The sequence below is a fragment of the Pseudopodoces humilis genome, chromosome 29 (genome assembly GCF_049639895.1).
Source record: "Pseudopodoces humilis isolate 2021_Gansu_Grassland_sample_001 chromosome 29, ASM4963989v1, whole genome shotgun sequence".
NCBI lineage: Eukaryota > Metazoa > Chordata > Aves > Passeriformes > Paridae > Pseudopodoces > Pseudopodoces humilis.
This window is the reverse complement of record NC_142228.1, coordinates 4,303,410-4,317,128: the sequence shown is the minus strand read 5'-3', so window position 1 is coordinate 4,317,128 and position 13,719 is coordinate 4,303,410. Positions and strand designations below refer to the sequence as shown.

Here is a 13,719-nt window from a genome sequence, read left to right as displayed (position 1 = left end):
CTGGAAGCACCTGTTCTCCAAATTCTTGAGATGAAAGAAAACCAGCTATAGCCAGATTGCTGACAGAGAAGAAACATGATGCATCTTTTTCCCACCAGCATCTTCATGACTCATGTTTTCCTTCTGGACTTCAGCAAATTCTTGTTTTATTTACTTTGGCTGAACTTAGTGAATAAAGTTTTTCTTTAACTGTTTGCAGGATGAGCACCACCTAACAAGGTGATCATGTAGATCACTGCTTGTGGACATATTTTATATTCCCTCCTGTCTGGGGGAGTTGAATTTTTGCCAAGTTGTGCACCATCCCCAGGGGTTTTTTTTTTTCCCCTCTCTTTCATAAAAGTGGAATGTTCAGTTGTCCAAATTATCTTTTTTACTGAGACAGAAATTACCTTCCTCCTGAAGGGTACCTATCCTCAGCTGTAATCTGGAGTTACTGCAAGCTGGCAGTGATCTCTTGTGATGAATTTTCACTTCCCTTAGACATTGAGGGTTTATCATCCCAAGTGTTCTCACTTCTTGCTGCACTCCCTGAGTTCTGTTAGGGAGGGTCACAGAATTAAGTTTGGAAAAGACCTCTAATACCATAAAGCCCAATGAACCCATCTTGTGCCTCTGCTGTCACACAGCCACCAGAGAGGGATGGTTCTGTGAGGATCCATCCCAGGATTTGCTCAGTGCCTTTCTGTTTCCATAGGTGCAGGTGGAACACTTCCGTGCCGAGGAGCTGACGACATGCGCGGCTGTGACGAGCCCCAGCGTGGTACCCCTGTACGGCGCCGTCAAGGAGGGCCCCTGGGTCACCATCTTCATGAAGCTGATGGAGGGTGAGCAGGGGACAGCACCATGGAAGCACCACTGGCACTGTCCAGTGCACATTGACCTCCTCTTCCTCCTGCCCCAATATGAATCTGTTGGTTCCTCAGTGCATCCAGAATATTCCTGGTGTGTGTAATCCCTGCATTGGGCTCACTGTGGGGGAAATAATTCCCAGTCCTGCCTCACTCCAGTTCAAGGTGTCTCTTTTTCACAGTAAAACACAGCTGGGGCTGGCTTGTGCTTCCTGTTGATTTGCAGGACTTCAGTGGAGCACTTGCCCTGGAAAAGGGGATACTTGTTGTCTAAGCAAGCCTAGATGATTGCATTGCCTGGAGCTCTTTTTCTGCCCAGAACCATGGAAAACAGGCTGTGAAGAAAGAGCTGGTGGTCAGTAACACCTAGAAATGTGGACCCAGTAACACCTAGAACTGTTCTCTGATTCACAGAGCAGTTGCTTTTGCTCCAAAGCAACTATTAAAATGACACTGAATAAAAAAGACCTGTTTTTCTGGGCAGCAAAAACTCTGGGAATAAACAAGAGGAACAGAGCCATGTGTGGAAGATAAATGCTATCAGACCTGGAAAATCTATTTTTTTTCAATGGAAACAACCAAGAATGTTAATCATGCTGGGGAGAATTTAAAGATAAGCTAATGTGGACTCCCTGGATTCCTTTCTAGGTGGCTCATTAGGGCAGCTCATTAAACAGAGTGGCTGCCTGCCAGAGGACAGAGCCCTCAGCTACCTGGGCCAGGTGTTAGAGGGTCTGGAGTATCTTCATGCTCAAAACATTCTCCATGGAGATGTCAAAGGTAGGAAGGTGTTTGAAGTACCTTGTTCCTCCCTTTATTTAGAAGAGGCAAACTTCTTGGAGATTAAATTAAGGGATTACTTACTAAAGTTATGGGATCTACTTACTAGATCTTCAGATCTATGTTTGAAATAGAGTTTCCCCTGGTTCTAGACTGCTGGGAATATCATGTTTGTCACCTCTTCTTATCACCCCATGGGTCTGCCAGGCTGCTTGCCCAGGCTGCCCCACCACTGGGCTACAAAAGAATCTCCAGGGTAATTGGTAGTTTGTAAGAGATAATGACAGCTCTGTACTTGCTTAAGCCATTGACAGGAGAAATAAATCCCTTGGGCTTAAAAAACTGTCATTCTGTGTGCTTCTGACTGTTTTTCCCATCTCCTAATCCAGAGGAGACTAACGGAACCCTTCTCATTGGCAGCGGAGAACGTGCTGCTGTCGGACGATGGGAGCAGGGCCCTCCTGTGTGACTTTGGCCACTCTGCTCACCTGCACCCAGACGGGCTGGGAAAGTGCTTGGTCACAGGTGAGGCTTTGCTGCTGCTCTTCTGAAGAATTGCCCTTCTGACTCATTCTTTCTTGTGAACATTTACATGTGGCTGATTTGCAAGCAGCTGCATTTTCCAGGCTGAGCATTGCTCAGGGTGTCTCGTTCATTGGTATTACTGTGAGACATCCCACTGACAGCCAAAATGAAATGAAATTTGGGAGGAGATGGTCCTTATCTCCCAGGCTAGAAGGATTTTTGTAAGATTATGTCAGCATGCTGCATCCAGTGTTTTGTTCCTGCAAGAAACCACACTGGAACTTTAAAATCCTACTCTGACTTGTCAGGTAACCTCACTAAATAGTGGGGAAGAGTCCTGACCTCCACTAAGGCAAAATTGCTTTTTTTTGACAATTAAACTTAACTGTGCTTCTTCATGCAGTTGTTGAAAGAGAAGGGTATGTTTTCTAAAGTCAAGCTCATGTTTTGCCTCCCAGATTTGCTTGGAAAGGAAGTTTAATCCCTGTTCTGTGTATAAGGGATGGGTCTGAGAGGGAACAGCTTCTAAAAACACACAATGCTGCTTTTTGGGTTAGGGTGAAGTCCCTCCACTATGGAGAAAAGCTGGGAGAACTCAGATTGTTCAGCCTGGAGAAGAGAAGGCTCAGAGCAGACCTCAAAGCCCCTTCCAGTGCCTAAAGGGGTTCCAAGAGAGCTGGAAAGGGACTTGGGACAATTGCCAGGAAGGACAGGGCAAGGGGAAATGGCTTCCCACTGCCAGGGGGCAGGATCAGATGGGATACTGGGAAGTTCTTCCCTGTGAGGGTGGGGAGGCCCTGGCCTAGGCTGTCCAGAGAGGCTGTGGCTGCCCCTGGGTCCCTGGAAGTGTCCAAGGCCAGGTTTGATGAGGCTTGGAGCACCCTGTGACAGTGGAAGGTGTCCCTGCCCATGGCAGGGCTTGGTACTGGATGGGCTTTAATGTCCCTTCCCACCCAAACCACTCAGTGAAGCTGACATATTACACAGGGTCATTGGTTGGAGACAGGAACAACACAAACTCTTAGAGATTGAACTGTTTAATAAAACAACAGCCTATTTTATTGTTCTGAACCTTCTCATATAGTGAGTGCAAACCTCCCAGGTCTAGACAACTCATTGGTCGAGGTTTTAGCACCATCCAGCTCCTTGACCTGTGCTGTGTCTGCTTTCTGGATTGAACATGATTAGCTGAGGTCCCTGCTTGGGTTTGATCCATCCCTGCCCCATCTGGGAGCTTGTTTTACTTCTAGGCTGGTTGAGTTTGGGGGTCCGATATGGCCAAATTATTTGGCAGCTACAGTCTAGCTGCCACTGTGACAATTCACCCTTTCAGTTATATTTAAAAAAAATTTCCAAGTGTTCTTTGTTATCTTCTGCAGGTGTCTTGCAGATAGGACAACAAAGATAGCATGATTTTAATTTGAATGAGGCTTTCCACTCAATTTGACAAACCTAGCTCCTCCAGCCAGCAGTGTGCTCCATGTATCACTGGAGCTGCAGCATTCACATCTAGGAGCTGTTAGGGGAAAACCACCCATGTCACAGTCCTTCAGGCTAGCATGTCACGGGTTAACTGTTCAGAAGCTACAATGTTACAACTTAACACTATAAACAATAAACAATTCCATTCAAAACTATTTCAATTAAAAACACACGTTTCTATCACTGATGTCTTCCAGATATTTGAGTTTTGGATTTTGAGTAGGGTGATGGGCAGACTGTCCCACCATTCTTGATCTGATTCCAACAAGCTGTCAGCTTGCTAGGTTATGTTGTGAATTTATTGAAAAACATGACAACATGAGAGCACCCAAGACTTCTGAGGGGGGGGTGTGCATCCACCCCATACCTCCTTAATAGTCCAGTATAGCCAAATTTATTTGGTAGCTATAGGCTAGCTGCCACCATGACATTGACATGTCTCTTTAGCTGAAAAGAGAGGGATTCTGCCTTAGGCCTCCTACCAGTGGCACTGGAGCTGTTTTCTTGCCTGCATGCAGTGAGTTTTCTCCTGGGTGGTTTTAGGGAACTACGTGCCTGGCACAGAGACCCACATGGCCCCGGAGGTGGTGATGGGGAAGCGCTGTGACTCCAAGGTGGATGTGTGGAGCAGCTGCTGTATGATGCTGCACATGCTCAACGGCTGCCACCCCTGGACCCAGTACTACAACCACCCTCTGTGCCTGAAGGTGAGTGACCCAGCCTCTCTGCAGCACCAGGCAGGTGAGCTGCCAGAGCTTGTCATGCTGGCCATGGAGCACTTGCCTCGGGTGGATGGCTGGGAGCCAGCTGGGCATTTGACAGGATGCCAGCCTTGCTTTGGGAGCTGAACATTCTCCATGCCTGCTCTGCTTGGACTATTCTTCCACACCCTGCTCGTGACTTGGGGGTGACTTTTGAGCCATTCAGCTGTAATAAAATTACTGTTCAGGTCTCACTTAATGCTTTCATTTCAGTTGGAAACGCTGTTGGGGTGGGAAGAACCTTCCTGAAATCAAATTAAGCCTCTCTGGTCTAACCTCTTTCACTTCCTGTTTGTTACACAGATCGCTAAAGAGCCGCCTCCTCTGAGGGAAATTCCACCTTCCTGCAACCCTCTCACTGCTGAGATTATTAAGCTGGGGCTGGAGAAGGAGCCTCTGCACAGGGCATCTGCATCAGAGCTCAAAACTAAGACCTGTGTGGCACTCGAGGAAGGTAGCAATGTCCTGATATAACTGATGTAGCTGAACCTTCATATTCCCACTGAGAGAGTTGCTGGTGCTGTTCTTTTGGGAAGCACCAGTCTGTTTTATTGTCCAGTATATCATTTGCACAGTATTGATGCATATTTTGGGTTGATGGCTTTTGCCTGCAGCCGAGTGTTTGTCACCCAAGTAAATGCTAATTTCCTGTGTGCTGTCACATGCTCTTCTCTGCTGAAGGAGGTGAGCTCTCTGTGGCTTTGTTCAGGTGCTGTGCCTGGGCTTCTGTCCTGGAGAGCCTGGTGTGCAGCACAACTGCAAGCAGAGGTTTATTACATCCTTAGCTGTAACTCATACTTGTGGTTCAGTCTTGCCCCTGACACCCTCACTAATTTATTTCAACTTAATCCTTCTGAGTGGTTCTGTAATACAGCAAGAATTTGTGGAGGTGATCTGATTTTATCTTTTGAAGAAGCTGGGCATTTTACAGCAAATACACTTCAAAAATTCCTACAGCAAAGGAAAACTTCTATCTCTTTTACTGCTTTATTTGATAATGTTTGTATCCTTTTTGTTTTTTTGTAGTGGGAGGTGTGAGAAGCCCCTGGAAAGGTGAATACAGAGAGCCCAGACATTTATCTTTGAACAAAGAAAACAGTGCACAGACATCCCTGTCCCCTACAGTGAGCCCAGTTTCTGAGACTGGTTCTGACCCAAAACTGTCAGTCAAAGTTTCCTGTGCCAGCCCAGTCCCACCACCTCCATCTCTGGAGCAAACAGAGGAGGTTGAGGGAAGCCACTGGAATGAGGGCAAGGAGTTACCTGAGACCTGTGACCCCCCACCTCTCTCCTCGACTCCTCTGCCCCTGAAGAGCTGCAGCCACATGGAAAGAGCCACAACCATTTCAGAGCAAGAACTTCAGCAGCTGGAAATTGGTGAGCACTGGGCTGGGGGAGGAATTCAGCTTTTTTTTTTGCTTGAGAGCAGGATAAAAATACAGCTGCTTTCTGTTGGCTTGTTGACAGTTATTTTTGGGTTTTCAGCTTGGATGTCATTTTGCTCATAGTTCCTTTCTTGTTACACTAATTGCTCAACCTTTCTTCAGACTACCAAAACTAATAGTTCTTAACCAATTAAATGTGCCACAAAGGCAGTGAACAGAATTTCCTTCCCCCTGAACAGGGGTGAACCTTCTGAGAGAGGTGCAGGAACCTCTTAGAAAACAGCCTGTTTCAGGCTTGTGCTTCTTGGCACTGTGTAAACAGTGTCAGAATTCCAACTTCATCTGGAATTTTAGGCTCAAACATATTTTATTTTTTTTTTAATTAAGGTAAATAAAGGCCAGGATAAAATAAGGGAATGGCAGATGTCAAGCAAAGCAGTGCAGTTAAAATCAGCCTGCAACTGTTTTTCCTACAGCCATCAGCCAAGGAATTTGGTTACAACAACAATCCAGATTTTGAAAGCCAGCAGTAAATTCAGTGTGGAAATCAGTGATTTGTCCAGTTCCGTTGCCCCAGTATAACTCTACATTTCACCTTTTTTTTCTCCGATATTTTCAAGTCTTTTTGAATGAATTGAAAGCTTCTAGTTAGGAAGAAAGTGATTTGAATTGTAACTGTGTCAGGAAACTGAGGAATGAGAAATTTTATGGGTTGCTGATGGGCAGCTTCTTTCTCAAATGGCTTTGGGTCCCAGTAGCATTGTAAGAGCTGGTTATGTATGGGATATCTGGATATTATCAGGAATAGTTGCAGTATTTGTAAGTACTTGTATCCAGATAAGGGAGTACAAACCTCCAGATACTTGTGAGAGCTGAGTACATGAGTTTGACCTTTCCTTGATAATGTGGGTGAATCTAGAGTGACATCTCACAGGAGACATAATGGGCAAGAACTGGTAAATTTGGATGCTGTTTTGCATGTTGTTGCACAATCATCTCCTCTTGGCTCAGTTTCCCTGTGTCACAGTGCTGGCTGTGGCCTCTGCAAGGCAGAGTTGTGTGTTGGGTTCTGCTGCACCAATATGAATGTTCATTAATACTGCTGAAGAAGCTTTGGATATTAATTGCAGAGCTGTGATTAGAGCAGGGAGGCATGAAAGGAAACACTGGAAATGTCTCCCTTCTCTTCCTTTCGCTGCAGAACTGTTTCTGAACAGCCTTTCCCAGCCTTACTCTCTGGAAGAGCAAGAGCAAATGCTTTCATGCCTCAGCATCGACAGCCCCTTTGTGTCAGATGCCAGTGAGAAGGTGAGTGGGGATGGATGGGGGAGGCTGACTGGCCTTGGGGCAGCTGTGACCAATGGAAATCTGGAATTCCTCACTTTTGCTGCTGCTTTCTGACACCAAATTTACTGGGGAGCAAATGCTTTCCTCATGCCCAGTGGGGTGCTGACGGTTTGGTTCCCTGTCCAGTGTGGATCCTTTCCTCCCAAGGCTCTGCTGTGCTCTATCCTCCCCAGAAGTTTCAAGTGTGTGGATACAGAAATCTCAGCAGCCTCAACCCTGTCTGCAGGAGAAGGGAGCTGGGGAAGCAATGATGGAAGTAGGAACTGCACCAAGCAGCTGTGCAGGGTCTTCTTCCTGGTCATGACCACCAGTGGGAGATTTAGGGAAAGACCAGGAGAGTAGGACAGGAAAACAGACCCAAATCTTGGATATTCCCAGCCTATGGATTTATTCTCCATTAACTTATTTTAACCCATTGATACTAATGAATACATAGTCCTAGTTATTTAAATACATATTTAGAATGGTTTGCTCTCTAAGGTAGGGAATATCAGTGAGGAACACTGAATAAGCCTTGTTGGACCAGGGAAGGACAAAAGCCCTTCAATCACAGTTTTCAAAGACATTGAGACCCAAATTTGTGCATCCTGGCATCTGCAGGAGTCAGTTCTGATTTGGAGCAGCTTTGTGTCCTATTTTTGTCTCTTTTCTCAGTCTTCCAGTGCTTTTTGAGGAGGACTGAGGGAGTTCTGCAATGCTCAGCTCTTGACACACACAGTGTGCAGTGTGGGATCTGACTCTGCTTGGTTTTTCCCACTAGCACCTACCCCATACCTTTAACTTGATTTTTGACTGGTTCAGAGCACTGTGCTGATGTCAGATTGACTGGGACAATACAGACCCTTCCCCACAGGGAAGCAGCTCATGGTCTATGGTTGGTTTTGTACAGTTAATTGTTTCTCCTGTGTGTTTCTAATGTCAGTAAGTGACAAATATTTGAACTGATGCTTAATTCTCCTGCCAGTCAGTACAACCCCTCTTTTGTCATCCAACTTTTCAGCTCATTATTGATTTAACTATTGAGAATATCTGATAATGACTGTTGCACTGCTATCCATTCCCTTTCCCAGATGGCATATAAATGTTGAGTAAAGCCCAGCCTTGAACCCCTCTGGATTTTTTCCTCCTGACCTTATTTTAATGCTCATCTCTTGCCAGCTCATTTTCTTTTGGAGGCTTAGACAAACCTGTGCTTACTCCTGCAGAACTCTATGAAGGCTTCTCACAGCTTGAGGGACACCATGAGCTCTGGGATCCATTCCTGGAACAGCCAGGCAGACGGGCAGAGCTGCAGCTGGAACAACCTGCTGAGCCGCAGCCGGCACACGGATACTCCCAGCTACTTCAACGGTGGGTCTGCATTTCCCTAGCTGGGATAAATGGCCAGGAATCACTTTCTCACTATCTAGACAGGCTGGATAGGGATGTTTTCAGCTCCTTTTGTCCTTCAGTTGCTGTGCTAGCACAGACCCCCTCTAAAGATGGGCTGTGAGGAAGCCCAGTCTGTCCCAGTCACAGATGGGTGGAAGGCACTGGGTCTGTACAGCAAAATCCAGGGAAGTTTCTGAACACACAGAGCCCTGTGTACCCTGCCTCGTGCAGCTTCTATGTGCAAGGACTGTTTTATAACCACAAACATCTACCCAGAATTTTGAGGGCATATTGTGCAAATTAATACATCACTTCAGCTGCTTTCTTGCTAAATGCAGCTCTGCTGTGTGAGTCATCCTGTCTGCTGCTAGCTCCATGCTCAGCAAAAGACCTACATAAATGAAATCCTTAATGACAAAAATGAGTTTTTCCCCGTGTGTGCCTTGTCAGTCAGTTTTGCTGTGGACTTTGAGGTCCTTGTGGCTTAGCAGAAGTTAAAGAATCTCTTGTGCATTCCAGGAGTGAAAATCCAGATCCAGTTGCTAAGTGGAGAAAATTTGCACATCAGAGATTTCCACAGGACAAAGGTGGGAGACATTGCCACAGGCATAAGCAGCCAGGTGAGACACAGACTGGAGTTCAGTGCATCATCTGAGGAATGGTTTCTTCCCTACCACAGCCTCATAACCCCTGAATTCCAGAGAGACCCAGGAATGGTTCAGGGATCCTTAGTACACCTTTAGAACCAGAACCTCAGTGCTGCTGTTGTTGTGAGTGTGGTACCACAGGATGTTTTCTGAATCACACAGTCATTAAGGCTGGAAAAGACCTCCAAGATCATCAAGTCCAACCTTTCAGTAAACCCCACAAGGCCCACTAAACCATATTTCCAAGTGCCACACCTACTCATTTTTTGAACCTTTTCAGGGATGGTGCTTCCACCACTGCCCTGGGCAGCCTGTTCCAATGCTTGTCCACTCTTGCAGTGAAGAAATTTTCCCTAATATCCAGCCTAAACCTAGTACCAAACCTGAATTGTAAGCCAGTGCCAATTGTCAGAGTGACCACAGGGATCTATACCTTAGAAAACACCTGTGCTGCAGCCTAAAAAATCCTTCTCAATTATAAACTCTTTCCCCTCTCCCTAAAGAATCATTATATAGGATTTTCATCATGAGCAGTAGCATCAGCTCAGGGAAATGAGCTGTGTTTGGCTGGGGTGCTTCCAATTTGTTCTGTTGGAGATGTTGGCACACTCCTGTGAACCTCACTGTGGGCTGCCTTGGCTGTTCCTGAAAGCATCTCTGGAGTGTCTGTGGGACTGTGACTCATCTGAGTGTAAAATGGGATTGTCTCTAAAAGATGTTGCACCAGCCCAGAAAATGTTCCAGTGCTGCTGGTTCTCTCTAGATTCTGTTCAGATGAACATCACAAATCAAAATACCTGGAGAGGAGCTCAGGTGCCCAAACATGGGCAGCTCAGGACCCCCAGCCATGGCCCAGAGCTCAGGGAGGCACTTTGGCAGCAGGGTGGGCACTGCCAGTCCAGTTCCAAGGATTCCCTTATGAGAGGAGTTCAGGATGTTCCTGCCAAGCACGAAGCCCTCCCTGGGAGCTGTTCTTGTCTTGGGAAGCTGCGTGTGGTGGAGGGGTGTGATGTCCTGGAGGAGACTGGAAGTGTCACTGAGCTCTGTGTGTTGTGCCCCACAGATCCCTGTGCCTGCCTTCAGCCTGGTGACCAAGGAGGGGCAGCCTGTGCGCTATGACATGGAGGTGCCCGACTCTGGCATCGAGCTGCAGTGCACCCTGGCCCCCGACTGCAGCGTCAGCTGGGCCTGGCGCGTCAAGCACGGCCAGCTGGAGAACAGGCCCTGAAGCCCTGCCTGCTTTGGAGGTTTACACCTTGTGCAAAGAAGGAATTGCAAAAGCTTCTGACCTCCCCTGCCATGGAGCACCAAGTGCAGTGGCTGATGTTTGTGCTGCAGCAGGATCACAGCTCACTGCCCTCGGGCTTCACTTCCGTTGGCTGTTCTGATGCACTTCCAAGACATGTCCTGAGCTTAGACATTCCCCAGGACAGTGGGAATTTCTTGTTTTGGGTGTGTTAGAGCTTGAGAATGGTAGGTGGAAATTCCTCACTTTTCAGAGGAAGGAGGTTGTGCTTTTCAGGAGAGCAGGGGGATTGCTCTTGCTCCCAGGTGAGGTCGGTCGTTGCTGGGCTTGCCCAGAGGAGGAGGTTGGGTGCCCTCAGTGCAGCTGGGGATGGTTGTGCTGAGGGAAGATGGCTAACTTCCTTCCAGTTAGAGATAAAAACATTTCTGTAGGCTCTGGGGAGCATCATCTCCACCTCAAGCCTTTTGCATGGGGAGGATCGACAGCAGCCACTGGCTGGTTCTTGGTTTCACCTCCCACCCTTCCCCGCAGTCGCTTCCTTCTTGAATCAGAAAAGAACTTTGTTCCCAGAAAGAGCTTTGCTTGCAGCTCCCACCTGCAGGTCTCAGAGGAGCTGGTGCTCTCTCTGGTGTCCCTGGCAGGCAGGGCAGGAGGAGGGTACAGAATTCCTTGGTGGGAGAGTGGAGGGGTTGTTCTTCCATCCTGTTCCCATCTCTGATGTGGGACTTCGGGTGCACTGTCCCATCCTTGATGGAGTAAGGGACATCAGCTCTGTCAATTGTGACAGGGCTGAATTTTATTGCAGAGTTATAAAAATCTCCCTCCCAGCTCCCCAGTTCTGTGAGCTCAGCCCAGTGCCCCAGTTCTGTGAGCTCCGCCTGACCTCACAAGGCTTCCCACTCCTCCCCTCACTTCAGACTGGGATCACTGAGTGGGATGGGCAGCTGGGCCTGGAATGCCTTAAGCTTTGAACTGGTTTTTTTTAATGATTTGTGAATGTTTGTGAATACTGAAACCTCACAGGTCAAGTTCAGGTGGGCGGGTGTTGTTCGCTCTTCTCCGTCCCAGAACGGATCCCAAGGGAGGTGTGAGCTCCGAGTGTGCTTGTTCAGGGCTGCTCCAAGGCCTGGCACACCTGGAAATCACAGTCCCTCCCTGTGGCTGTGCTCTCCCAGAGCTCTGTGGCAGCCTCTGAGCCTCTGAGCATCCAGCCTGGGCAGAGAAACGGCTCCCAAAGGCCAAGGTGGGCTCTGCCAAATCCATGCTGGTCTGGGAGACACAACGGGGCAGCAATTCTGGCAGTGTTCCCAAGAGCTCACTTAGAAAATAGCTGGGAAAAGCTGAACTCTGAGCCTCCCTTTTTGAGAACCAGCACTCCTTAAACAATGGATGCTCTTTCCCTTTGGTCTCCCAGAACATGGGCTGGTTTTGCTCCACCAGACAGTGACATCCCAGATCAGAAAATTCAAGTTGTGATGTAATAAGAAAGTGGAAATGAAGAAAAATGAAACCTGTCACCACTCTGGGTATAGTTTTTATAGCACTTTTTGTTCTAAAGCACTTAATACGTTGTCCAAAATAGGCACCTAATTATATCTACAATGCCACATTCAGAGTCTTTTTAGTAAATAATTAACACATTATGCACATGTCTTCCAGGAGGGAATGGGGAAAGGGGGAGGTTGGCTCGATTTCTTTTTTCAGATGCCATAAACTACTAAGAGTTTAAGCTCTGGAGCAGGAGGGATCAAAGTGCCTCTTCCAGGGGTCCCAGAAGCTCCCAAGCACAGTGCATGCCTGGCTCCTTTCCTGAGCTTCCTCTGAGGGGACAGGAGGAGAACTGTTGGTTGTTTCTGTGTGTGTGTGGTGATGTGTCAATCCCAAAGCATCGTGGCTTCCATCCCAAAGGCTGCCCCTTGTGCCTCTGTCGCCTGGGGGCTGCTCCCACGTCCTGGTATCTAGTTCCATGCCTAGGCATTAGGATTGAGCCCTGGAGCAGCAGGGAGGGAGGGAGCAGCAGGACTGGCTGCAGAACTCCTGGGCTCTGCATCTGCAGCATTAACCTGAACTCAGGCCACCTGCACAAGAGCAGCGAACCCTCCTGGGGCCCGGGATGTCCTCACACTGTCCATGGAGATGTCCATGTTCCCCTGGTCCATGGAGCTGTCCATGTTCCCCTGGTCCATGGAGATGTCCATGTTCCCCTGGTCCATGGAGCTGTCCATGTTCCCCTGGTCCATGGAGATATCTGTGTTCCCCGATACCCTCACAGCAGCATTAGCCAGGATTCACCCTCTTTGTTTTGTCCAAAGCCTCCAGTCCCTGTTTTGCTGCCACCACAAGTGCCCAAGTGAGGCTTCAGGTTCCCAGCACACAAAGCTTGGCCGTGTCACTGCTCTCAGGGTGGGATGTGGTGGCACAGTCCCTGCCTGGGGACAGACACCTGGCAGCCACACAAACCACTGGTGCCTTCCCAGTCCCTGAGCTGGGGTTCTCCTCTGGGATGATCTCCAGGCTGAGCTGCCAGCTAGCCTGAGCTCTCCCTGGCTTTCTCCTGCTGCCAGGACAGTTTCCTCTTCCCTCAGCTTGTCACTTTGCTGTGACAGGCACAAACAACCCAGCTTCCAGATGAAGGCAATACTGACAGCAGGAAGTCGGGGACGATTTGCATTATCCTCATTCAAATTTGGCTGGAACTGTCAGGTTTCATAACGAGTGTTTAGGACAGAACCCCAGCTCAGGGTGGGGAGGACAAGTAGGAGTGATAAACACAGATGGCTCTTGTCGTGCAGCTCCTGTTCAGGAAGTCTGGAAAAATCACTGCTGGTGAGGTGAGGTGAAGCTGAGGATCTCTTTGGGATGGGCAGTGGGGGAAGGTGCTGGAACGAGGAGCTTGTATGGAATGAATGACACTTTATAAAACTGTGATTCCTTGAAGTTAATGTTTTTGACCTGCATTTTCACAGGGAAAAAAAAAATAAAGCTAAAAAAAAAAGATTTTGTTTGTTGTCATCGCTGGTTGTTTGATGTGTTGTCCTATAGATCAAGATGGTGATGCTGAATAAAACATTTTCCAGGAAAAGGAGCCTGGTCTGATTAAACGCTGCTATATAATAATTTGAGGGATGCAGGAGCAGTCAGGGAGGGGGATTGGGCACTGCCCAGGCTCCCCAGGTCCCACCCCAAGGCTGCCAAATGCTCCAGGAGCATTTGGGCACCGTGCCCAGGGATGCACAGGGTGGGATTGCTGAAGTGTCTGTGCAGAGCAGGAGCTGACTGGGTGATCCTTGAGGGTCCCTTCTAGTGCAGGATATTCTGGGGTTC

General features: G+C 48.0%; 1 protein-coding gene across 2 annotated transcripts in view; it reads left to right on the top strand.

The window, feature by feature from the left end:
• MAP3K14 (mitogen-activated protein kinase kinase kinase 14) overlaps positions 1 to 13,392 on the top strand; it is a 28,416-nt gene extending 15,024 nt beyond the window's left edge. For both annotated transcript variants that reach the window (XM_005532617.3, XM_014261176.2), the window contains exons 7-16: positions 698 to 827; positions 1,500 to 1,631; positions 2,052 to 2,156; positions 4,182 to 4,345; positions 4,703 to 4,853; positions 5,426 to 5,776; positions 6,986 to 7,092; positions 8,337 to 8,481; positions 9,022 to 9,122; positions 10,213 to 13,392. In XM_005532617.3, coding sequence (XP_005532674.1) covers positions 698 to 827; positions 1,500 to 1,631; positions 2,052 to 2,156; positions 4,182 to 4,345; positions 4,703 to 4,853; positions 5,426 to 5,776; positions 6,986 to 7,092; positions 8,337 to 8,481; positions 9,022 to 9,122; positions 10,213 to 10,377 — 1,551 coding nt within the window. In that variant the 3' untranslated portion in view covers positions 10,378 to 13,392. The remainder of the gene's footprint in view (positions 1 to 697; positions 828 to 1,499; positions 1,632 to 2,051; positions 2,157 to 4,181; positions 4,346 to 4,702; positions 4,854 to 5,425; positions 5,777 to 6,985; positions 7,093 to 8,336; positions 8,482 to 9,021; positions 9,123 to 10,212) is intronic.
• Positions 13,393 to 13,719: the final 327 nt, after the last annotated feature.